At 42.7% G+C, this 25,390-nt stretch overlaps 1 protein-coding gene across 1 annotated transcript in view; it reads right to left on the bottom strand.

Moving 5' to 3' along the window:
- Window positions 1-25,390, bottom strand: part of LOC311000277 (contactin-associated protein-like 4) — a gene marked incomplete at both ends in the record, with an annotated part of 142,108 nt that overhangs the window by 97,602 nt on the left and 19,116 nt on the right. The window contains one exon of the mRNA XM_083990946.1: window positions 8,417-8,527. Coding sequence (XP_083847072.1) covers window positions 8,417-8,527 — 111 coding nt within the window. The remainder of the gene's footprint in view (window positions 1-8,416; window positions 8,528-25,390) is intronic.

The following is a 25,390-nucleotide window of genomic DNA, read 5'->3' as shown; positions in this document are numbered from 1 at the left end:
TGAATTTTATCACACAGGCTACATCCAATTTTTACCGTGATGCCACTGCTGAAAGTTATCCTTAAATCAGTCATTGGAAAAATTACAAACACTAAGCGCTCTTTTTTTTCTATTTTCTTCTCCATTTTGGATTATTCTTAACTTTTTTTTACTGGTCTGTTGTTTTGCATTTCATTTTACAACCCATTTTTTCTGGTTGAGTAGCTATTTATACTTTTTTAAAGGGATAGTTCAACATTTTGGCAAATTGGCCCATTGCCATAATCCCTATAGTCATAGCAGTAGGTTCGTTACCTTTAATTGTCGGTGCAAGCTATTTTTAGAACGGCGGAGCAGAGCCGTGAGCTGCTCAGAGCTACGCTACGGAGGCTCATGGGATTTCTTGGTTTCCCTCATCAAACTCATCAAATACACAATCCAACAACTCCACAACGCTCTGGTGGACAAGTTGTGACCTGCACATTCACCACGCTATGAGATAATAACACAACGTTACCACACAGAGTTGTTTTAGAGGGAAATAATGAGACTGATTGACAAAAAACTGCCCCCAACGGAAACGCGCATCAGCGGCTTTGCATGAATTTCCCTCTAAAACAACTCTGCGTTATGGTGGGTTGCACCATAGTAATGTATCCTATTCATGTACCTGCTGCAGCTACACTATTGTCATTATAACACAACACCTGCTCTCTCTCACTCTCTCCATCCTGGTAATTTATGTTTGCCCCTCGCTCCTTTGCAATCTGGTCCAGCATCACTGTGAATGTTACAATCTCTGAAATGTGTCTCTGAGGAAACAAGAAGGGACGAGAGAGGAGAACTAACAGGCTTTCTTTTGTTGTTGTTTTTTAACCAGAGGGCAACAACAAGCTTTTGATTGGAATCAGTGTATTGATTAGACAGCTGATCAGGAGGGACAGTGGAGCCGTGGTGGTGGAAACAGCCTAACTATAATATCAATAACACTGTGTGATTTGTAACGCTGCAGGCAAAACACCTGTAGAGGCGGGAATGGGAATACCAGCGGCAGCTTTTTATGTTGCTGATGTTTATTCATAACATGAGAAATGTTCGTGTGCAGGATCTGAGTCATGCAGCTTTTATTTGTTTTTCCCTCCATAAGCCGAGAGGATTTTCTTTTCTTTTTGCTTCCTACGTCTCGTCTCATTTTTTCAGTCCAAGTTTTTTTTTTTCTTGGCTGATTCAGAAAAATAAATAAAATAAATAAATAAATAAAGCTACAGAATTGGGACAAAAGTCAACAGGCACCAGATGTTCCCTTTGTGACAGTCACTTATCTGTCCACATATTTGACGGTTGGGATGCATTGAAGAGTTTACACATGTCCTTCCTCCTGCTGGAAGGAGGAGGAGATGTGAGTCCAACAAAACTTCCTCCTTCCTCAACCCTGACATCTGTTGTGATGCTCTAGTCTACATCATGTCATTCTCCACCTGTCCACTAGGTGTCCTCAGTCCTTCTCACTCCCGTCCCTCTCCTTCCCCTGTTGAGTCACACCTGTGCTTTGTTCACTCACTGAAGGGCAACTATGAAAGTCCGGTCTCTTCTCCTCTGTGTCTCTAACCCGCCTCTCCTCCATGTGCATTTGTTTACAACAAAGCCGGCGAGAAATCAATCCATGGAGCGGTGGATAAGGTTATTTATCATCTACCATGTTACGACGTGTATATCTGTGTAGTCTTATCTGTCATAAACAAGAGATTACGGGTTACGGGTTACGGGTTAGCGCATTACGCTTGTGTGGCGGTGCTGCAGAGACGAGAGCTGGGACACCGGGTCGGAGGCTCTGATCTTACCAGGTTGGTTTTCAGCCAAGAGACGCTCCATTCTCCCTCCAACTAGTTACAAGTCTTTGATTTAACCAGCACTAGGACCTCCTGAAACTGGTTAATTAAGGTAAAAATGTAGCCTTATAATCTTTAAGCCTCAGTATAAACACCCAGTCTGTTCTCACCAGTGTCCATTCAAGTCCATTGAACTGAATCAGCTCTGCCAAGTGGGTGTAGGCGTCTGCATTTGGTTCCTCTGTCCTGTTGCCATTTTTTCCAAGCAACATCTTGGAAATGTAAAAACAACCTGGGGCTCTCTGGGTGGATGTTGAGAACAGTGACTCCTGTGAAGTCTGTGACCGAAATTTGTCACAAATTAAATAAATGTTAAGAAAATGAAAGTTATTATAACACAGAAACAGTGTGACCTGATGAGCTAGTTTTGTAAAGATGTTACTGAGTGATGACCAACTTTTACACTAAACTACAAATCATTTCCTACACTTCAGGCATCAGGATGCAAAAAAAAGAAAGAACAAATGCTTCTTAGAGCAGGATTCATTGACTTCGAAATTGCCAGTAGCCTACACCAAAAATCTGAGTCTTAGCTAAAATCTTTGAGCTTTATTACCTGTAAAACAAAATGTGCTCAAAAGGTGAGCCATCCTGTTCCCTTAAAGAGCACACAAGCTGAAAATATAAGGAGGTTATGAACCAGCAAAATGCAGGTTATTTAATTTATTCTCATCTTCCCTTTTTAAAGGTCATTGAGTAGTTGAATGAGGCAATTCTGCTCCAAATAAAGACGCTGGGTTTAATCTCTCACTTCACCCCCCTCATACTTCAGTGACCCACTTCACCTGTAAGGACTGCGACACCTGAAACCAACTCAATTTGTTTCTGTCTCGCGTTTGTTTGTAACTCCGCCTGCCCCAGCTGTCCGTCGGCTCCACTGTTGAAGGGAGACCAAGCCTGACATGAGCTCGCTGTGGAGACGGCGGCTTCACTATACAGGACGGACGCAGATGGATGGATAAGTAGAAGAAAGGGACTGCTGAATCATTAATAATGCACCGATATTCCACCTGACAGGTACAGAGGCGCACAAAGAGAGAGACATGGGTAAAAATGAAGAGTCAAGTGGGAGAGGAGGGAGGAGGAGGAGGAGGTGAGCAGGCTTTGTAAAGGCAGGAAAAGAGGAGAGAGTTACACCAGCCTGGAGTGATTAGGGCTCCTAATTTGAATGAGAATAGCGGCAAAGCTGGACAGTCACACTGCTGGTGCATGCTGGGAAATGTCGGACAGCTCCCGCAGGGCAGTGCAGAAGCATTTCCACTCCAGATTCAAGTGTGTGCAACTCGGTTCAAGCAGTAGAGCACACAATGAACACACACACACACACACACCTAAATCAATACATGATTAGTTGGCAATCCATACACACAACCAGAAAAGGATCCAATTAAAGTTTAATTCCACATTTAAATCTAGTTCATTTAGGAAAGCGATTACTGCGCTACAATAATTCTTAAGTCTATTTCAACAAAATTGTACAGACATCAGCTGATAAGTGTCGGTGCTGCCTGAGAAAAGGAGACCTTTAAACACTGACACTGCTATTAACACTTGGCGAGAAGACTGAGCCGAGTGTAGTAATGGGCTCTATGCACAGCTCCACCACTTCCTGAATTTAAGGCAGGTCCTTTATTTCCTGTCTTACATTATTGGACACACTGATTAATCCAGGTGTGTCTGAGTAGTCACAATGATCAGACACACCTGGATTAATCAGTTTGTCCAATAATGTAAATCCAGGAAGTGGTGGAGCTGTGCATAGAGCCCATTAGTTCCCGCTGATGAAAATGGAAGAGTGGATGGACGGAGAGAAGATGACGGCTACAACAGAGGCGAAAGAAATCAAAAGAGAGGAAGAGACCGAGGATGAAAACAGAAAGAGCCATTTGAGGGCCCATATTTTTTGTGCAAGTTATTCTCACGTCAGTATTTTGTTTTTCATGACTCCTTTTAAACAGACAGCGAATGTTACGCAGTGAAAATGCGGCATACAGTTTTTTCGGAGGTCGAATTTTCTGCCGGCAACTTAAAGGGACACTATGTAGTTTATCTGCCTTAAAATAATGTTTAAGTCATTTAAAAGGATAGTTGAACATTTTTGGCAAATTGGTGTGGTGAATGTGCAGGTCACAACTTGTCCACCAGAGCGTTTTGGAGTTGTTGGATTGTGTATTTGTTGAGTGAGATGAGGGAAAGGTGAAAATACCGTGCGCCTCCGTTGCGTTAGCTGAGCAGCTCACATCTCTGCCCCGCGGATCTCAAAACAACATGCACCGATGATTGAAGGTAATGAACCTACTCCTAAGACTATAGGGCGGTGTTTTTCCACCTTCGCTTGGAATTCAAATGGGGTCGCCTGAAATGTCTAGTAATCAATAAAAAAGGTACTGATAAAAATATTATTTTAACTAATTATTATTCTTTTTAAAATTATGATTAAAAACACCACACACAATCCTAAACAACTGTATTCTATACTTTCACCTTCTCAAATATAAATCGAGCTCTAATTAAATGCAGCATATAAAGATATCTGAGCGGGTCGCCAGAAAATTTGGATGTCAAAATTGGGTCACGAGCCAAAAAAAGTTGGGAACCACTGCTACAGGGATTATGGCGATAGGTGAATTTGCCAAAATGTTGAACTATCCCTTTAAGTGGTAGAAAAACAGTTGACAGTTAAGCCGTTGAAGTTGCAGTTGCAGTTGCTGGTACCGGTGCCAAGCAAAGAGGGTTTTGTGTGTCACCGGAGCTCTGGAGGGGAGGCTGGTTGGCCGTGCAGCCCAGCACAGGGCGCTCGTGTGTGGGTGAGAGGAGCAGGGAGACTGGGCTTGAGCTCTGGAGCTCTGGAGCTCAGCGGTGTACCAGGACCACGGTGGCGCTGTGTTCCTACCCGCACAAAAAAGTTACAGAGTGCAGTTGCAGCTGGTGCGACCGCGCTCAGGCTGCAGCGGAGGCATGATTCATCCTGTTAACCGTGTTTCTACCACTTCAATGAGTTTAGAAACGTTATTTTAAAGCAGAAGTAAGCAATCTGGTGGTTTTGGCTAACTTCCTGTCAGCCGATGGAGCCCCCGCCCTCGTCCCTACGTCACCACATTCACGCGCATCCCTTGGCTGCACACACAGAGAGGACCGCCCCTTTATGCCGTTCTCTCTCCTCATTGGATAAAGGTTGTAGGATACAAGGAAAGTTTTCTCCTCGGCTTACAGCAGAGCAGAGTGACTGACAGACCCGTGTTTCAGACCAAACACTCTATAGAAGTGATTGCTGTCGGAAGATAGAACTATTTAAGACTTATATTAACACAAACATTCACCTTACTTCTGCTTTAAGGTTGAAAAAAAAAAAACTACATAGTGTTGCTTTAACGCATCAACCAATCATGTTGTGTGAAAAGGCTGTACGTCAGTATACAAACCTGTTTTACACATTGCAGATGGGAGAATATGACTTGGCTGCGGCTTGATTTTTTTTTCTTTTGTGTTAATCCCTGAGAATGATCTGCATGAGCCAAATATTAAGCGTGACATCTTTTCAAAAGGAGCCAGTGTGTCTATAAAAAAAAGAATGCGTGTGTATCTCCATGCACGCGTTGTACCGCAAACATAAACACATTCATCATCCCTGAGCCAAGTCAAGTTGGAAAGGCTGAGCTGGGAAACGATAAAACAATGTGGCAAGAAATTAACCTCAAAGAGGGAATCTGTGGACATTTCAGCTGAAGGCTTAATCCGTTCACCGTGTCGTAATCTGTTAGGAACATCACTGGTCTCCACAATGTCCCGCTAGCTGGCACCAGCTCTTATCAACCGGCTGCACACACACTCACACACAAAGGCTGCGCTGGGTTCAGTTACAAGATGTTTCAGGTGCCAGGTGACACAAACGACGACGACGACGACTGTGGTTTATATTAAGAAAAGATGAAGTAGGAGTGTGTTAACAGCTGTTAAAGGAGAGAGTATGAGTGTGTGAGAGTACAGGGAAGGTGTTACTGTCTTGGCTCAGCCTGTAGAGAGGAAACTACGAAGGCTTTGTCACAACTGTAGTGGCCTGTGTTCAAATAAAGGTTAAGAAAAAAACAGAAAAAAAATGTATTTATGTGTTTGGGTGTATAAGACAGAAGAGAGTAACCCTATGTCACGTAAAAGGCCACGCCCCCTCGCCGGTGAAAACAAAGGAGAAGTCCTCAGTGTGTTCCATAGGCGCTAATACAAAAAACCACAATGCCAAAGAGTTGTTGTGTGGTATATTGTTCGTTGAACAACTTAAAAGAACCTAGAATAAGATAATCCCCACTCCCCTTAAGAGAGTGGGACAGGAAAAGAAGAGATTTATGGCTTCAGGCCATACGAAGAATGGACAGAAATGGCAAGCTGTGGGACCTGGCTAACGTTAGTCCACATGTGCTTGTGTGGTAAACCCTTCAGGGAGGGGCACCGCCATTCTGAAGGTCCACTAACTATTGTTACACGACATGCAGAGCTTTACCATCACTACTGTTCCTCAGTGTGAACAACATTTCTACAGGGCTGATTAATAAACTGCAATCTCACTACATACACATTAGACTAGTACATTACTCACTCCATGAGACAAACAAGTCTCTGTGTCAATATGTGACTGTACTGTAGCTAAATGTAATATATGATATGACAACACAACATCACAATGAGTTTTTAATGTGTTTCTGCAGCAACAGGTGATTCATGTCAGACTCGTTTCACACTTTGGTGCTGAAGTTCAGTAAAAATCTAGTGGTCAAGACGAGGATGCTAAAAGCCCAAACATTAAAAAACAACAACCTGTATTTCTATTGTAGGTGACATTTCAGATGTCTGCTAATCTGCTCATGTAGCGAGTAAATGAAGTGAGAGTGAAGCTGCTCCAGTGAGAACAACTGGAGGAGGAGGAGGAGGAGGAGTGTCAGCAGCAGCAGCAGGAGATGGAGATGGAAATGTAATGGAGACATTCATTTATTCATCGATTTCCTTCGGCAAACAGCTGCGATGGTGTGATGGAGCTTTTCATGGTTAACGCTGTCGCTGAAGAAACGTGTCACAACCTTCTCTGCTAATCTGCCAACAGCCGGAGCTGCGTGAGGAAAACACCGGAGTGAAGTGACAGCGTTGTGATGCTCCCACTCCTAACCCCTGACATATCTGTTGATAATTATCATTATCATTATTATTATTACTGAATGCCCTGTGACTCTGATCACAAGCAGCCTGAGGCGCCTTCATCATATTAATGGTTATGTAGAGTAAAGATATATTATTGTAGTCATTGGTAGATACTATTGACTGTTATTAGTCAAATGAGCGGCGGTGCTCTGCAGGTTCCTGCTTCCTTCAGGTTCCCACGTGGTGACAATCATTCAGATCCAGATTACACACACTCCGATCCCCCTCCCAGCTGATTCTGGGCTTTGATGTCAGGATAAAGCAGCGAAGCCTGTTCCCTGCAGAGAGCTCCACAACGAATCATCTTCTCCATTTTGTCAAAGCCTCTCCAGCACAGGACTCAAACACCTTTAACATTTATTCACCCTCAGTACAAACAGCACCTACAGTATAGAAGACAAAGCAACTAGTGCTGATTATTTTTCTCACCTCTGAAATTATTCTGATCCTCCATCTCCATCTCAACCTGTTAGACTTAAAGGGATAGTTCAACATTTTGGCAAATTGGCCCATTGCCATAATCCCTATAGTCTTAGCAGTAGGTTCGTTACCTTTAATTGTCGGTGCAAGCTGTTTTTAGAACAGCGGAGCAGAGCCGCGAGCTGCTCAGAGCTACGCTACGGAGGCTCAATATGGGATTTCTTGGTTTCCATCATCAAACTCATCAAATACACAATCCAACAACTCCACAACGCTGTGGTGAACAAGTTGTGAGCTGTACATTCACCACGCTATGAGATAATAACAGAACGTTACCACACAGAGTTGTTTTACAGGGAAATTCATAACGTCTCATATTATCTCATAACCTGGGGAACATAGGTACGCTCTCTGCATCAGATTTAGCAGAAAGCAAATTTCCATCTGCAGTCCATATAATCTTTTTAATGAAATTACCTTCTGTTTTTTTTTGTTAGCGCGTTGTTTGCATTGGAAGGCATTAAATGTTCTGAATCAACCGTTAAAGTTTTTTAAATAGCTCCCATTACTGCATTATCACTTTGTTTCCCTTCTCTTTACTTTCTACATGCTATGGGCCTCCACAGCCACCGTAGCGTCATGTGGGTGCGGTTTGCAGGGGCTGTGGCTTGGCTCTGGCTGCAGCTAGACCCTTCTCCATAAATGTGAGAGCAGCTAAACAATCCCAACATGCTCCAACTCCATTGGACAGTAATCCTGAAGAAAATGTCTGACACACGCTGCATGGAAAGTGACGATCAACAATAACTAGTAAATCATGTGACCTTGCTGCTCTTCAACCACAGACTTTGGTTAAGTCACATGATGCAGATGTAGATCACAGCCACGTCCCTGAACCTTCACATCCTGTGTAAAGCTCAGAAGCAGAAACTCCTCCTCACCTTCTCTCCTGTTGAGTTTGGCGAAGCCCGGCGCGTGGCTGCTGGAAAGCCGCGAGGAGCTCCTGAAGGTCGACGGCGGCAGATTGGACATCAGTGGGCCGTCACACGCCTCTGTCAGCCAATCACAAAGCAGAAACAAAACAAACACGGTTATAGATTGACACCACATCTGTTTAAAGAGTGAATTTTTCAAGGAACACGTTGTTTTTCCTCATTAAACCTGAAAGAAATCCAACAAGTCAAATCTATATTTAAAGGGATAGTAGCATTTTTTTAAAAGTGGGGTTGTATGATCTCCAAATAGCCCCCTAAGTATTTTAATTGCAGTAGAAGACTCTCTACACTCCTACCGTTCGCAACGCCAGCCCATAGCCCTGCCCAGAGATTTACAACATACATTGTTGTGTAACAGACCCAAAGAAACGGCCTATTTCCGCGGCCTAAAAGAGGTTTCACGTTAAAAAAAATACACAGTTCCATTGTTCGTTATAATATTATTATTAATATATTTTTTCCAGCCCTTCAAAGTGCAGGAAAAACACAGTTTTTATTTGGACCTAACCAACTCATGTATCCCTCCGCCCAGGGTTAGCGCCCGCCGATCAGCAGTTGGTTAGCTCCAAATAAAAACCGTGTTTTTCCTGCACTTTGAGGGGATGGAAAAAATAATATTATAACCAAGGGGGCAGTTGTCGGTCTGAGAAGTGAAGCTCACTTCCGCGTTCAAAAAACTGCAATCCCCTCTTCTTCCTCTGGGGGCTGGTGTCAGAAAGCAGCATTTCTCCATAGACCCCCATGTTAAAATAGCCGACTTTACATCCTCAATAAACATGATCAAAGCCTGGTGTCAGCACGTTTTTTGGTCTCAATCGATAGTTTCTACCCCCACACACACTCTGAGTGGGGGAATTTTTTTTAACTCTACCGTTCTACTGTTATTAGGTTTAAAATTCTGGCCAATTAGGGCGCGGAAACGTTGAGTGACAGGTCCGAGCAGCTCCGTGGACAGCTGCTTCGAGGCCAGTGGGTGGGTTCTCGGCCGGCCAATCCAACATGGCGCTGTTCAGGCCGCCATATTTGAGTCACAGAAACGACTCCCCAGAATCAATGGGTGACGTCACGGATGCTACGTCCATTCTTTTTACAGTCTATGATTATAACGAACAATGGAACCGTGTATTTTTTTTCAGGTAAAACCTCTTCTAGGCCGTGAAAATAGGCCGTTTCTTTGGGTCCATTCACAACAATGTATGTTGTAAATCTCTGGGCAGGGCTATGGGCTGGCGTTGCTAACGGGAGGAGTGCAGAGAGTCTTCTACTGCAATTAAAGTACTTAGGGGCTATTTGTAGATCATACAACCCCACTTTAAAATAAATGCTACTATCCCTTTAATGTGAAAACTAAAGCAGGATGTGTGGTTTCGGCCTTTCCCGTCTTCTAGTTCTCCATATTTTATAGGTTGAACTAAAAATATATATTTAGAGCAGATTAAGATGAGAGAATCCAGACAGTGAAATTGACGCAATGTCAAAGCTCAGAAAGGTATTGGATGGTATTTGATCTATTGATTTGGAGAAATGATGCCACAGAGCGTTTTGGATGAAATGAGAAAAAACCTCAAATAAATTTTGTAGCGGCTCGAACATCTGTACAGAGTTCAGGCTGAGTGAGTTTCACTTGTTAACGTTTCAAATAAGTTTATTATGATCAGCTTATAAATATATCACACATCACAACCTGTGCTTCAACGCCTCTCGTGTATATATACTTAATTACAAACAGAAAAGCAACAACAACAAAAGGCAAACATCTAAATGAGACTAAACATTAATTAAATCAAAAGGTACATAAACAACTGAAGTAATTAAAGGAGAGGTAAATGAGCAAAACATAATGTCTAATTTAAACTGCAGCCGCTGTCAGTTAGTTTTAGTTTATTTTATTTTCTTTTCTCTTATCCCATATGATTTGATTCAGTGAAGTCAATTGTGACTTTTCTGGTGTCATGACGTCCTTAAAAACAACTCTGAGGATATAAGGTTATCAGACGCAGCAGGAGACGGATTACTCCCCGTCTCTTACTCTGAGTGAAAAACTGTTAAAATTGGTTAAAAAAAACAGAAAACAGCAGAGAGATGAAAGTGTTGTCTCCAAATTATCCAAGTTTTTCTCTTTCAGCTTGAGGACAGCTGGACATTTTGTGTTTTTTTCCAGTTAAGTACTGAAAGGATTTTTTTTTTTTTTTAATATCATCACGCAACACATAGATAGATAGAGATAGAAAATTGAAATCAAATCACCAGATCCGAAGAATGAAAGTTTCACATGACCAGAGTTTCATCATCATTTCTATCAAGTCTGTGAACGTAAGAACATGAGTCAGAGCAGAGGAGTCTATTACAATGAGTGAAGGAGGAGGAGGAGGAGGTCTAATGTTCCCCGGTGGAAACAGGTCTTTGAGCTGTAATGGCTCCATATGAGATGAATGAACAGTGTAATAATGTGCAGTCACATGAATGAAAGGTGTAATTCTGCCCAGATGAATAAATGAAATGTTGTAATCATGTGTCGTGTTGTGGAGATGAATGGCGTCCCGCTCGGATACTGATGGAGAGAGGGATCGTTGTTGTTGCATGTTAACGGGCTAATGACAAATAAAAATTAGCTTTAAATGAATGAATAAATAAATAATTGTTTTAAAAGCATGCATCAGATTTGTTAAAATGTTGTATTCATATTGGTTTTATGTCATTTGAAATGACATTTGAACCATTTTTAAAAAGAGTAATACTGAATGCCCCTGAAAATGTCCAACAGTGTAACCACAAAACAATGATAACTATTAAATATCTTATCCACCTACTGGATGTAAGTGTACTTATAAAAAGTGTACTTTCTTCTAAAAAACATCCAACCGAAACTGATTTTTTGTTCTGTTTCTATATTTGAATTTAAATGCATTTTAGCAACAATGGGCAGGTCGGACATATCCTAAAAACACAACTTTTCTTTTGAATAACGTGACAAATTATGTAAAAATCATCAGGAAACGTAGTGTTGCATTGCAAAAGTGAATAACATTTATACCACATTTGAGTCCTGAATCATTTACCTAAATATAGATAATAGATAATAGATAATAGATAATAATAATAGATTTTAATGAAAAAATAACGGTTACACCACCTGACATTGGGTTGCATCATGTCATTGACCCTAACACACTGAAAATGGCTTATGGACCATCAACTGCAAAAATAAATAAAACAATAATAATAAACCATCCCATAACCTACACACCATGGTAATTAACAGTAACTTAGCAGCTCGTTTTAATTGGTGTCTTCAGGAAACTGTATATGTGTCCATGTGACATGAATCCTCTTTGTTTGCTGCTGCTGCTGTTTGATTTGTTTTACACTGAGAAAACTCACTAAACTGTAGAAATGAATGTTTGTTTTATGGGATGTTCTGGGGACTGAACAGTGTAATTATATCACACACACACACACACACAGAGATTTGGTGAACACCAGCTCAATAAATATTCATAGTTTTTTTCTCTAAACTGTAAGTTAAAGCCAAACTAACGCTGGAGCCGCTCTGTTAATGGATGTTGTTCTTCAGCGCCGAGACAAGAGCCCATTACTATGATTCACACCGCGGTCCGACAACAACAAGGCTTCAGCTTCGATTACTCTGTCAACATTAGTGTGCTTCACCTCCACGACTCAAGGTCTTCATCTGCCTCTCAACATCCTCCTCCTCCTCCTCCGCCGCCCCATTGGCTCTCACTTCTGGAAGAGGAACGACGGCTCAATTCAATCAAACGAGTGGATTACACAGATTTTCACAACAGCATGTGAACTGTTTGACTCTCTGGTAGAGACGTCACGATTATAGATTTTCTTGGTACGATTATTGTCAGAGAAATAATCACCATTATCACGATTATTTAATAATTTAACAACACTATGAATGTGTAAAATCAAATATTTACTTTACTTTATTATTAGTTTATTTGAATGGGACAGTGCACATTAATGGACATAACATGTAAATGTGCCGGATTATAGTAAGATGCTATAAAAACAGTTCAATAGCAGTACACATTACACATAACAATGTAGTCAAAATATAATTGCATTACAAATTATATAAACAAATAAATTAATATTGGACCAATTATTGATCCGTCAGAGGAAATGTTTAAAGTTTTTTTAAATCTTTTTTTTTTCTTAGAAATGCCGCACTAACAATTAAATTCCTACCAATTCAGTGTTATGTTAAAGGGATAGTTCAACATTTTGGCAAATTGGCCCATTGCCATAACCCTTATAGTCATAGCAGTAGGTTCGTTACCTTTAATTGTCGGTGCAAGCTATTTTTAGAACGGCGGAGCAGAGCCGTGAGCTGCTCAGAGCTACGCTACGGAGGCTCATGGGATTTCTTGGTTTCCCTCATCAAACTCATCAAATACACAATCCAACAACTCCACAACGCTCTGGTGGACAAGTTGTGACCTGCACATTCACCACGCTATGAGATAATAACACAATGTTACCACACAGAGTTGTTTTAGAGGGAAATTCATGCAAAACCACTGATGCACGTTGCCTTCAGGGACAGTTTTTCAGCAAGCAGTCTCTGCATTTACGAGCCTTCATTACCTTAATACGTTTGCTTGGAGGGAATCAGTCTTTCTCTGCCAAACTTTACCACCCGCGCACATCTCTGTCTGAAACTGGCAAAGTTACACACGTGGTTGATGTGTAACTTTGTTTTTAGTATTTAGGAACCTTTACGATTAAAAAATTTTGGCGTTTAATACCGCGATTAATTGTGAAAACAAGTAATCATGACATCCCTACTCTCTGGCATTGAAAAAAAGAAACAAAATGAACATGTTGAAGATGAGTCGGGTGTCGGGTGTAATAGAGGCTGTGACAGTAACATCAGGAAGCCTCCAGTGTTAAGTCATTTTCATAATCCCTGCGGTCCCTGAGCGCCTCGGTGGCTCTGACAGACACTTGTTGCTGTGGGTGGTGGGGGGGTGTTCGGGCCTCAGCGTGAAAAGCAGGTGAATTACAGTCGTCTGAAGGAGTGAAATGAGGAGGCAGGGCTCTCCACAGCTGAGTGCTGTAATCCCTGAGGAGATAATGTGTGGTGAGAGCGCAACCTCGCCGAGGTAACACTCGACTCAGACAGAGACAGAGAGACAGAGAGAGATTAAAAAACACCAGGCCACTTCTCCTCAGCGGAGCTTCTGGCATTTAAGAGCGGAGCAGCCGAGCACAAACAGCAGACAGCTCAGAGGAAAACGGAGCTAAATGTTGAATACATGTTGGACTCTGCAGCCGCTGAACCTCAGCACTGACCCCGGATCAGAGAGACGCCCTGAATATTAAAACCACTGCACCTTCCCCTCTGGCAACAAGCTGCTTCATAAACAAACGCACCTCCTCTCTCTCCGTCTGATCCAATCCACCAAAAACAAAAGCAGCTTCTCTCATGACATTTACATTTTCCAGGTTAAAAGAAGAAGAAGAAGAAGAAGAAGAAGAAGAAGAAGAAGAATCAGCAGCTCTAACCGAGGCATCAGAAGCAAATAACACGTATTAGGGCTGCACGTGGTGGAAAAAACTGACGCTGCGATATATTTTTCTCAGCAATATATACACTGTGTTATTAAGAAATTCAATACGTAAATAGTTCTACATAAACCTACTTCAGACGTTGACTTTCTTTCGGGGACTAAGGGCGCTTTCACACGTACAGTTCATGTTCACACGCATTTGTTTTCACTCTGGTCCAAACACCGCACGACTGGCAGAGCATCATGTTTCCATGACGACTAAACGGAAAAAGACGCGTGGTACGTCATGTTTACTCGATTCCCAAGTGTAAACACGAAACTTTGAACCTAAACCCTCCCTCTTGTTTTTTGCTCAAAGTGTTTGGGCCGAAATGACTCGACTGGGTCGGGCCTCAGGTCTCCTTTTTTTCGGCCAGGTTTGTGTTGTGTCGGCCGAGGTTCAGCGAGTCGGGGCGCGTCGGACCCGGGCTTCAACACTCACAGGTCTCGTAGGTCTGGTTTTAATTTTCAGGCCCGTTGGGAACTCTAAAGCTCCGCGTCGTCTCTCTCTTTTTTCGATCCTCTCATCAGCTCCAAACTCACTCGTCTCCACCTCAATCATGGACCACAGTGCGGTTTTCTACACAGCATCATTTAACTGACATGAAAGAACAACAACAGTCTCAGCTCAGATCAGTGTTGCGCTGTTGTTGGTGTGTTTTTAAATTTAGCGGGATTGATTCTCGTATCGGAAGTCGCGCTCCGACTCTTCCAGCAGTGACGACGCTCTGGCCAATCAGTGGGTAGCACTCAGCTGATGTCACGTTAAGGGAGTATTATCGCAAATCCAAATCCTTAATTCGGCCACTAGATGGAGCCAGGCGGAGCTTATCAGATATAAACAAGTGGGCAGCTGTCAGAGAGAGAGAGCAGCCTCCTTTAGTCCTCCCCCTCCCCCCTCCTCCTCCCTCACCAGGCTGAACAACGTGCAATCGCGGGAAAAAGAAAACTCACTAGTGGAAGCGGCAGCTCTACGTCGCGCACAACCACAACAACTACAACAACAGTTCTGCAACTTCCTCCTCCTTAATAACGCTGAGAGGACAGCTGAAGAAAGACACAGGGACGTGGAGACAAAGTGTTCTACCAGCGATTCAGTGACTGTAAGCAGCCTAACACACTGCTACATTACTTACTGTTGCATATTTGTCCGGTTCGGGGGTCGGATTTGCGAGTTCCGAGTGCATTTTAACGCAGCAAGCGCCGGGCCGGCTTGGATCATAACAAAGACAAATGCTGCATTTGCCCCACGGACACTATACTGTTGGCGATTTTTTTTGTACATTTAGTTATGGCTCCCCCCGACCCATCTTTTGCATATTTCATCTTATTTTATGCTATTACTGCTGTATTTGCAATAATGCTCCTTTAAGTATCGCTTTGGCTCACTTGGAACCAACCAGGACTGAGGCGTTAAGAAGTACCAGGTACCAGGTACTAGTGGAGAAGCAAAAAAAACAAGTAGAGCCGTGCTGTGCCCCCCCCCCCCCCCCCATTTCCTGTCTATCTGTACTGTTCTAATTAAAGGCAAACCCCCCCCCCCAAAAAAAAAAAAAAAATTATTTAAAAAAGCAGCATGAGCTTCATAGGCAGCTGTTCATTGAATGTCCGGTGTGTGGCATGCTATGAGCGTCCAGATCGTCAGTTGGAAGTTGAGAGAAGCTCAACTTTATCTGAGTGTCGCCGCCAAAGCAGCAGCCAATTGCAGCCCAGGCTTCTCACAGCGGGAGAAAGTGAGAGAGCTTAAATGGACACATCTGAAAGTCTCGCCCCTTTGGCCGCCTCCTGGAAGATCCTGCTAGAGCGTCCGCAGGCGCTCATGACACTTTTGGTGCAAACGCACATTAAGCAGAGCAAGAAGCTGGATCAGAGATGATGTTCTGAAGCAAAACAAAAGACTCAACGTTGCACTTCCAGGGCGCCGTGTGGAGCGAGTCGGGCGGCCCTTTACTGCATGTCATTCCCCCTCTCTCTGCCTCCTCGTTTCCTGTCTGTCTCTCAACTATACTGTCAAATAAAAGGCAAAAAAATAGACTTAAAAAAACCATGTGACTGTTGCACATGTCGATGCTCCAACGACATTTATCGTGCAGCTCTAACACGATAAGACAAAACATTATGACATCATCCTGATGGAGAATGAAGTGCTTCAGGGTGTCAGCACCTCGGGGAGAAATAAGGTGACTATAATAAAATATAAAGAGTGACTCAACTGACTTGTGGTAAAAAAAAATAAAAAAAAATAATACCTCTGTCCCAAAAGGTTGAGCTGTTCCTTCCCCCAGGTGAACAAAATAAAAGAGGGGAAGTCCCTGTGTGATGCAGATCTCCTCCGACAGCAGCAGTAAACCACTTCACCCACATCTGAGTAATGGGATACAGCTTTTCATCTCTATAAAATGTCCTGCCATCAAGTGAATGTTTAATCTTTTCTGTGGAACCTGAGGAGGATTTAGATGGAGTAAAAAGAGTCAAACGTCTCTGCTGCTGCAGCCCAACACACACAGAGTCAGTTTCATCATTGGAGGTGAATAAACCGTGAATCTGACAGCGGTGAAAAGTCTCAAAAGATTAACACCCAAAAAAAAAGAAAAAGTCTCTGGGGAGAGATCGAGGCCTTGGCGCCGTCGAGCGCGATTAATCACGGCTGACATGATAGGTGGACTAATACTTGGCACCGGAGCGACAGGAGGAGTGGAGGCCACAGCTCATTCACCTGCATTGTCCACTTCTTTTACCGTTTTGCTGCAAAACAAAGCGCCCCCCACACCGGAGACCCTGAATACTGATGAGCTCCATCCATCACCTCAGACAAACAGCGGCGAGCAGGAGGTCCTGCACCTCCGAGCTCCCTAAGCCCCACAGACCCAGAGTTCAGTGCTGCTGCTCCGTGTGAGCCGAGTCGAGCCGAGCCGCCGTGTGCAGGGCCGTTGTATAGGGGAGAAAGGTGATGATAATTCTAGGGGCCCAGCGCCCAGTAGGGCCCATAAAAAACCCCAGTAGTCTAATCTTTGTATGACTGAATTATTCTGCATAAGACCCTGACAAATACTCATAGTACACTGTAAAAACTCTACATCTTTCCAAGAATATTTGTCTTATTTCTTGTCCAAATGTCTAATTTCTAGTCAAAACTAATCTCTTTCCACTTAAAATAAGACTCATTACCTAAAAATTAACTTGTTTTTAGATCTTTTTCACTTAAATTCACAATAAATAGAAAAATCTGCCAGTGAAAACATGTTTTTTGTGCTTGTAATAAGGAAGAAAAACTTGCTCCACTATCAGATTTTTTTCTACTTATTCCAAGTGAAAATCAGCTTGAAAGAAGTAAAAAGTGTCTAAAAACAAGCTACTTTTAATATGATGTGTCTTATTTTAAGTATAATGAGATTTGTTTTGACTAGAAATTACATTTTGACTAGAAATAAGACAAATATTCTTGCTAAGATACTTGAGTTTTTGCAGTGTAATGCTGCATTAGCATCAAAACAAAGAAGGCTAAATAAAAAACGATAATACATACGTAGTCTAAGAAAAAAAAAGGAAAAGTTAGGGGGAGGGGCCCACTTTAGTATTCTTTAAGGGGGCCCAGAATTCCTAGCAACGGCCCTGTGTTTAGCCATTCACAGCACATCGCAACTGAGCAGGATAATGAGGCTGCGGCGATGGGTTTTTTTTTTTTTTGCTCCAGAGCTCCAACAATCATTATGCAGAAACTGTCAATGTTCATCTCACTAATCTGCACGACTTCTAACTCCCAGTGCGACCCACAGAGCGGGAGGGTATAAGCTCAGTGTTTGTGTGTGTACAGTAGCAACACAATGCAGCTGCTTTAGTAACAAGCTGCTGGTGTCAACTTTCAGTTCAGGCTTCATTAAGAGAGATTTACCCCACGTTCCATTTCATCTCTTCTCAGAAATATTCTCACTATCAGATCTGTTCACTGTTTTTATTGTCTTTTTTTTTTTTTTTTTGGGCTGTAAAATGTTGGAAAAGAGGAAAAGGTTATGTCTTCCTAACTTCTGTCCTGCAGTCAACCTGTAGATGTTCATGCACTATGATATAACTGTCTTGTTTCCAAAGCTGGAAATAATGAATCTTTGACATTTGCTCTGGAGAAAATTAAATCAAAGCTATAGTTTAACGTGTTGTTATACTGGGTAAAATGGTCCTTTATCAATACATTACGCATTCAGAAAAAGGAGCGAAAATAATCAGACCTCTGTAGCAGCTGCAGGACTGACAAAACTCTGACCAATCCATGCTTTTCGCTCCAAAAGCAAAAACCAATTAAATGCCTTCATGTCTAGTTCTGCCTACGCCCAATCAAGCTGCCGTCTCTCTCCCTCTCTCCCTCCTCCCTCTTGCGCGACCAGAGTCTTCACCTCCGTCCGCGGAAAAGTCACACTCCAGTCTGGTGGATGGGAATGTAGCTCTGGCAATGCGCGTTGGGTGTCTTCACCTACGTCCTCAGAAAGGTGAAGGCGTGGCTTCAGAGAGCAGTCTGAGAAAGGGGGCTGGGACTTGGACCTGTATTTTCTAAATGTGGCCTGATAGAAGCGTTTTTCCAGAATCTCCAACCCTACCTTTAAAGGTGTACAGAAAAGAAAATTGAATTTGAGCCCACTCTGGATCATAAAATTAATGTGATAACTCATCTATCAGACGATGTAGACCAAACTTTGTGCAAAATTCTATTTTTGAGTAAATCCGGGATGAAAGTGTGTTTGTTTTTTTTTCGCATTGGATAATGCAGGCGCACGGATTATACGTCAGCCTGTACACGATTCACCAGCCACTGATATTGGATCCGTCATCCGTCATTCAAACGTCTGAGACACGCACACACACACTGAGCTCGGGCTCGCCCCAAGCTTTGAATATCCCGCCCGCTGGATAACGACCAATCAAATTCGTTTTCCTCACTCGGGTAAACTCGTGTTGCAGCTCGTGACAACTCGGCGCGACAAACAGGACAAACGGCCATTTCTCTACACCTTTAATTCAAATAAAACTTATGTTCAACGTCTTAGATTCTGTGTAACGTCCTAGTCACACCAGCATGTTACCATGTGTGAAGGGCATAAGATGATGGTTGGTGACGTAGAGACCGAAGTTGGCGAGCTAACTGCTACCACACTGACCAGTCAGTTATATCATAGTCATAGTCAGCTGTTTAAATTCACATTTTGAATTTGCGACTCAAAAAGTGGAAACACCAAAAATGGGCATCAACTCTCAAATGTGTATCACATTTTTTTGCCGCAAGGAGGAGGTCGAAGATTTTTCTGTATCGACACAGATGAATGTTCTTTAGTGCTATGGAAACGGATAAGTGAACAGGTTATGCATGCAAATGATGACGGTGATGGCGCCGGTAACTGTTTTCCTTCTCCAACGTCTCTGAACTGCTCCCAACACGGCCAAGTCAAGCAGATGTGGCTGTTGTTCTAACTCTTCCAAGACTAAAATATCTGGAATATTATCTCTGCAAAATGATCTTTTCCTTTTGCCGCCGGCATTCCCGTTTGTTAACCTCTTTGTCGTCATGCTTGTGATGTCTTCTTTCTCCTGCAGATTGGCGGCTGACTCGAGAATCACTGCGTAACTATAGTGGATGGAAGCGGCGCATGAGGTCTGTCCGATTTCCAATTTCTCTGACATAAGTAACCCTAACCAGCGAACCCCAAACCTAAACCTAACCCTCTAGAATAAGTCGGATTAATGGGTATAATCAGAGAAATGGGCGGTCAGACTTTTGTGTGGTCGGACTGACGTATTCTCCCCGATGGAACCGCGTACAGATGTTCATTTCCTTTTGCTGCATTAATAAAAATTCAGTTTAGGATTTGCGAATTGGATGGAAACCTGACGACAGTTGGTCTTCAAAACTTCTTCTGTCTCGAGGGCCGTTCAGTCCAACAGAAGGAGGTTCTGTTCTGTAAAGCCTCAGACGTCCGTGGACAGCTGCAGGTTTTCCAGAAGCCGTACAAACAAAAACGTAACAGAAGGAAGGCAAAGGGAGAAAATATAATGTCCTACTGCTTTAACAAGAGAGCAGGAGAGTTAGTGCCATTTGACCGTCTCTATGTTTTATCATGTGTTATATAAATGAGAATAACGCTGGATCCACTCCCATGACTTCTCTTCATACCAGGAGGGGCCACGCCGGCGGCGTCCCTACAGACTCATGTCTCGTGGGCAGATGATGACATTTGTGAAGGCACATTAAAAATGTCCTGTTCGGTTTCTATTCGCCACAAAAGAAACACAATGTCCCTCATGTCGTACATATCCAGAACATCTAGTTCAGCTAATTAAATGAAAGACAGAGTTGATGCAGAGAGAACGACCTTGATTAAGAACCTGAGACAACAACAGCTTTGAAGATCCACTACACCAAAGATCACTGTTGTTCTCCTTTCTGTTTTTTTTTTCTTTTTATGTGTACACTAAATAGGATTTATATTCTGGCCGTGACAGATGCAACAAGCTGATTAAAACTGCTGAATTATTCATCAGGAGCCAGTATCTGTTCTAAAGCTGCCTGTGGCCCGACTTGTTAATTGATTAATTGAAATGCAGAGCAGTGTACTGTGCTAACTAATACCCTGAAGGTAAGGACATGGCAGGAGCTCTCCTCCCCTGGTTTACTTGCTGCTGTTTTGACACATAATTAATAGCACAGGATGAGAGGATTGGATCAGGCTGCAGAGCAGCAGCATATGGCACCAACCAGCCACAATACAGCAGCACTACAGCCTCTTCATCTTTAAACTGCCAGGTTTAACTCACATAAACACAGACTGAGCTGAAACAAGCTGCTGAGGAACGAGACTCAGCTCTTCAAACAGAGCCCGAGCCCAGAAAAACATCCAGCGTGAGCGAAGAGAAGGAAAGACAAGACACTGTGGAGAATTCAGAGGGAATGCTTCAGGCAACTTCACTCACACTGACGGCTTCTGGAGATAAGAATCAAAATATCTACTAATCCTGCAGCACTAAGTAAATGATGTGAATATATTACATCCTAACTGGAAGAAGAAAAAAAAAATCAACACATGTCCGTACAAGAAATGGTAATTTGTTTCTGTCATTCAGGCTAATAAATAAATAAATAAATAAAAAAGTACAGAGATATTCAAATCTTCCAGACAGCTGAGCAAAATTAATTTATAAAAAAAAAAAAGGGGAGCATTAAATCTTAGAGGGAAAATAAAACTGCAATGATTCAGTTGAGAGAGTTATAGCGCAGAGAACATGGTGTAATTTGAGCGTATTATTTCTGCAGCACAGTCCATTAATCCCAAGTGTTTTTTTTTCTTCTTGTACCAGGAGAATAGTTAAATTGTGGAAATTCACTGGTATTGGTATCAACTACTGAAATTCTGGTATCGTGACGAGCCTATAGTTACAGGTATGAGTGTGAAGGCATAGCGCCGGTTAATATAACTTCCTCATCACATTTCAGGCAGTCTTTGTGATGCGTTTAACATGCATGTTGACATTGCGATAGTGGCTCCGTGGCTTCTCTGAGTTACAGGGGGTCTCGGCGTAGCACTGCATGTCCATATAACGGTTGCAAATGGATACCACTTTTCTTTGTTCAAAAAAACACACCAAAAAACATCCAAATACCTCCATAGTGCTCGTCTGTAATGTCCCTCTTGTATTGAAGTCCCAACATGAGAAATTGTTCCGAAAAAAATTAAATAAGTCTATGTTTTAAGTTTGTTTGTAGCAGAGGTATTTGGATGTTTTTTGGTGTGTCTTTTTGGACGAAGAAAAGTGAGCTTCGTTCTCAACCGTCATATGGACACGCACTGCTACGCCGAGACCCCCTGTAACTCAGAGAAGCCACGGAGGACTCTGAAACTTCTCCCAGCCCTTAGTCCACATGAGGGGGAGGAGATAATTAATAAAATAAAATTTGAATTTGGGGTGAACTATTCTTTTAATCAGTCAGCCCTAGTGTAAGTATCTATTTTCCACCGGTCACTCAACGAAGCCACAAACCTCATGTTGTGCATGAAGAAGGAAACTCACCGGTTTTCCACCAGGCTGTAAACATGTTTATTTCTGCTGTACATTTTTAACATAAAGTCCATGAGGACTGACTCAAGAATCCACTGTAGACTACTGCAGTCTGTGGCTTTTCCATGTTGAAGTGTTGTTCCATGAACAAGTGAGTGAACGCACAATAAATATGCTCATTGTTAAACAAAACCTGCCTTAACTGTTGTCAGAGAGGACGTGTCCCATTTCCTCAACCTTGTAGCCAGTAATTGATGGTGGTTGTAGTAACCTTGTCCCACTTCCAACTAGCAAAACAAAAAAGAAGCTCATTCATAGCAAACAACCAATGCTTTTTCTTTTTGATCAGAAAACCTTGTGAAACACTTTTGACAGTTTAATGACACTGTGGAGCAATTAAAGGAACAGAGAGGAGATTTTTTTAAAAGCACACCGATAAAGGGAAAACTAAAACTAAAGAGACTTAAGAGACTTGTGAGCAGCAAAATTAAAGGGATAGTTCAACATTTTGGCACATCCTCCTCTCACCATAACCCCTATAGCCATGGCAGTAGGTTCATCACCTTTAATTATCGGTGCATGTTGTTTTGAGATGGGCGGGGCAGAGACGTGAGCTGCTCAGTGAACACAATGGAGGCGAACGGTACAGGTCCCCTGTCCCTCATCAAACTCATCAAATTCACAATCCAACAACTCCACAACGCTCTGGTGGACAAGTTGTGAGCTGCACATTCACTGCACTATATAGTTCAAAATGTTGAACTATCCCTTTAAAACGCAACTACAAGAAGTAATATAATCAGCTTTTTTCATTTGATGCGACAACCCTGGGGCGTCATCATTAGCATTCATCTTTTGGCTCATGTTTCTGACCACCTGATGATGACTGGAAGTCCAGTATTCGCTCCCTTCTGACTCCTGAGGTAAACGTCTGTCTCTTTAGCTGCTTAAATACACCGTATGTCCACCAGCTCATCTCTCTTACAGAGCGCTCCGTGGGTTTGTAGAGCTTTTCTGTTCCCGTAAAAAAAAACTGCTGCCATGCTGTGGCTGAAAATGACGCTTTGAAAAGCAGTGAGAGTCGGCCCGTCCATATTTAAACCAAGATTGGATTACGTGCTTTAATTTGATCTCTAAATCTCGCTGTAGTTTTGAACAACCCATTTTCAAGATTTGATCCGAGCCATTATCCAAAATCCGATCAGATTCCTTTGGAACAACTGAGCCCAGGTGAAACCTGAGTGGAGACTTGGCCGTGGCTATCCAACCAAGTCTCTCCACATCAACCTGCCAAAGTAACTGAACATTAATGTGAATTGTAAAACTGTTATTGAAGTCATTACATTACTAAAATCAGGGTTGGGGAGCTAGAAAGGGCATTATGTCCTGACATGAGTGTGTGTGTGTGTGTGTGTGTGTGTGTAGCCTCTTCACACCTTCTCTAAACCACAACAGGAGCTGCTGCAGTCGCTGCATCTACTTAGTGTTACTTTACAGCCGACTCCCTCAGGAGACATTTGAAGATAAGTGCTCTTAAAAAAGAAAAAGAAAAGAAAACTTCTCTGCAGCCAATTTGATGTTCTCTGTCTTCTGCTGCCTCTCACACACTCACAGCTCTTGAGGCTGAAAAACACAAAGACTACTTCGATTCCTTTAACGAACCAAGAGAGAGGAGTTTCTACCCTTTTTTCCCAAAAAGTCTTTGTTGTGGAGGAGGAACATCTTACGTACAACACCTGAACTAGAACTACTGGACCTTCACACAGAGCAGCAGAGGGAAGCTGAGGTCAAGATGCAGACACAGGACAAACGTTTGGTGAGTCTCTGCTGCTGTCACGGCTCGGCGGCCACATCCTCCTCTGACCAGATGATGTGACACCGTGTGCAAGAGAAACTTTAGCTCCAGAACTTTTGTTTCCAATCTGAAAATGTTGAATAAAAAACACAGGAACTGGTTCAGCTTAGAGGGATTTAAAAAAGAAGAGGAGAGGATCACAACCTTTACACCTGATAACACACCAAACTGAGAAACTCTCTCCTTCACCGCCTCCTCCTCTGGTTCTGGTGATTGTGGTGGTTGAGGATTGTCAGGCAGCATTGTATTACACACACATTTGTTCTCTGCCTGGCCTTAAATGTAATCTTTGGCTGGAGTTTGAAGTGTTTTTATCTCCTTGGTGATAATGCACTTCACAGAAATTCAATTTTTTTTGTTTTTTCTTGGCTCACCAGGATGAAATTTATCACACTGTTGTGATACGACCAGTGAAAAAGTGAAAACCCCTCCACTGCTGCACACTGTGGCGCTAAAGGCTGTAACATCTGTTCACATACGAGTTCTAATTTGTTTTTCATGACAAAGGATGCAGCAAAAAGCCTCACAGGAACACTATCCCCTTTCTTTCCTTCCTTTGCTACAGGAAGGTTTAGTATGAAGTGCAATGAAACTATACTGTATGTGAATAAAGCAAACAGCGACAAAAAATAACAACTAATCCCACTAATCAGAGAGTTACGTAAGTAAGTTATGTAAGGTGCATGGTGAGTGATTATGTAAGGTGCATCGAGGGAGAGAGAAGCTCACAGAGTGTCGCCGTTGGTACATTATGGATGAACCTCTTAAAGATGACCTCTGTAATCACTGCTCTTCTGTGCCATTAACTAAAGCACTGCACTGGACCATCATGTCATCTGAAAGTCTAAACGCTGAAGTCCAGGCTGAATGACAGACAGCAGGTCTTGATGACGCACGATCGTGATTGGAGGAGGGAAGTCAGACAATTATGTAGCCGAGCTGGTCAAACTTCAGACCGGGCTAAAAGACAGTGTTTCACAGCTCCAGGTCCCTGGCAGGCACGTGCACACATAGGGCCCAAAGGGTGCTTGAGCCCCTGCCCTTTTTGCCCCGTATTAAAAAGTGCCCTTTTTTATTTTTTTATTTTTTATTTTTTTCAATAAATGCATTCCTGTTGTGCATGAGGATGTAAACAACCGCGCTGTAAAAATGCCACGGTTATCTACGTACGCATTTCCTTGTAATATACACGGTATTGTGTATGTACGTTGGTGTGTGTGTCCGCTGCTGCTCCGCTCTGTCTCTCACTGAGGGGCGGGGGGGGGGGGCTCCCTCACATGCACGTCCAGAGAGAGAGAGAGAGAAGTAGAGGCTGCTGCCTCGTCGATAACTCTGTGTGTGCCGCATGTAGATGAGACGTGACAGTGGAGAGACTTGTGTCGAATCTTGTGAGTTATAAATCCACCAACATCACTTCCTTGTCGGTTCTGACAAGTCGCCGTCCAC

The sequence above is a fragment of the Trachurus trachurus genome, assembly GCF_905171665.1.
Source record: "Trachurus trachurus genome assembly, chromosome: 17".
Classification (NCBI taxonomy): Eukaryota; Metazoa; Chordata; class Actinopteri; order Carangiformes; family Carangidae; genus Trachurus; species Trachurus trachurus.
The sequence above is the reverse complement of the archived record's forward strand: the minus strand, read 5'-3'. Positions and strand labels throughout refer to the sequence as shown.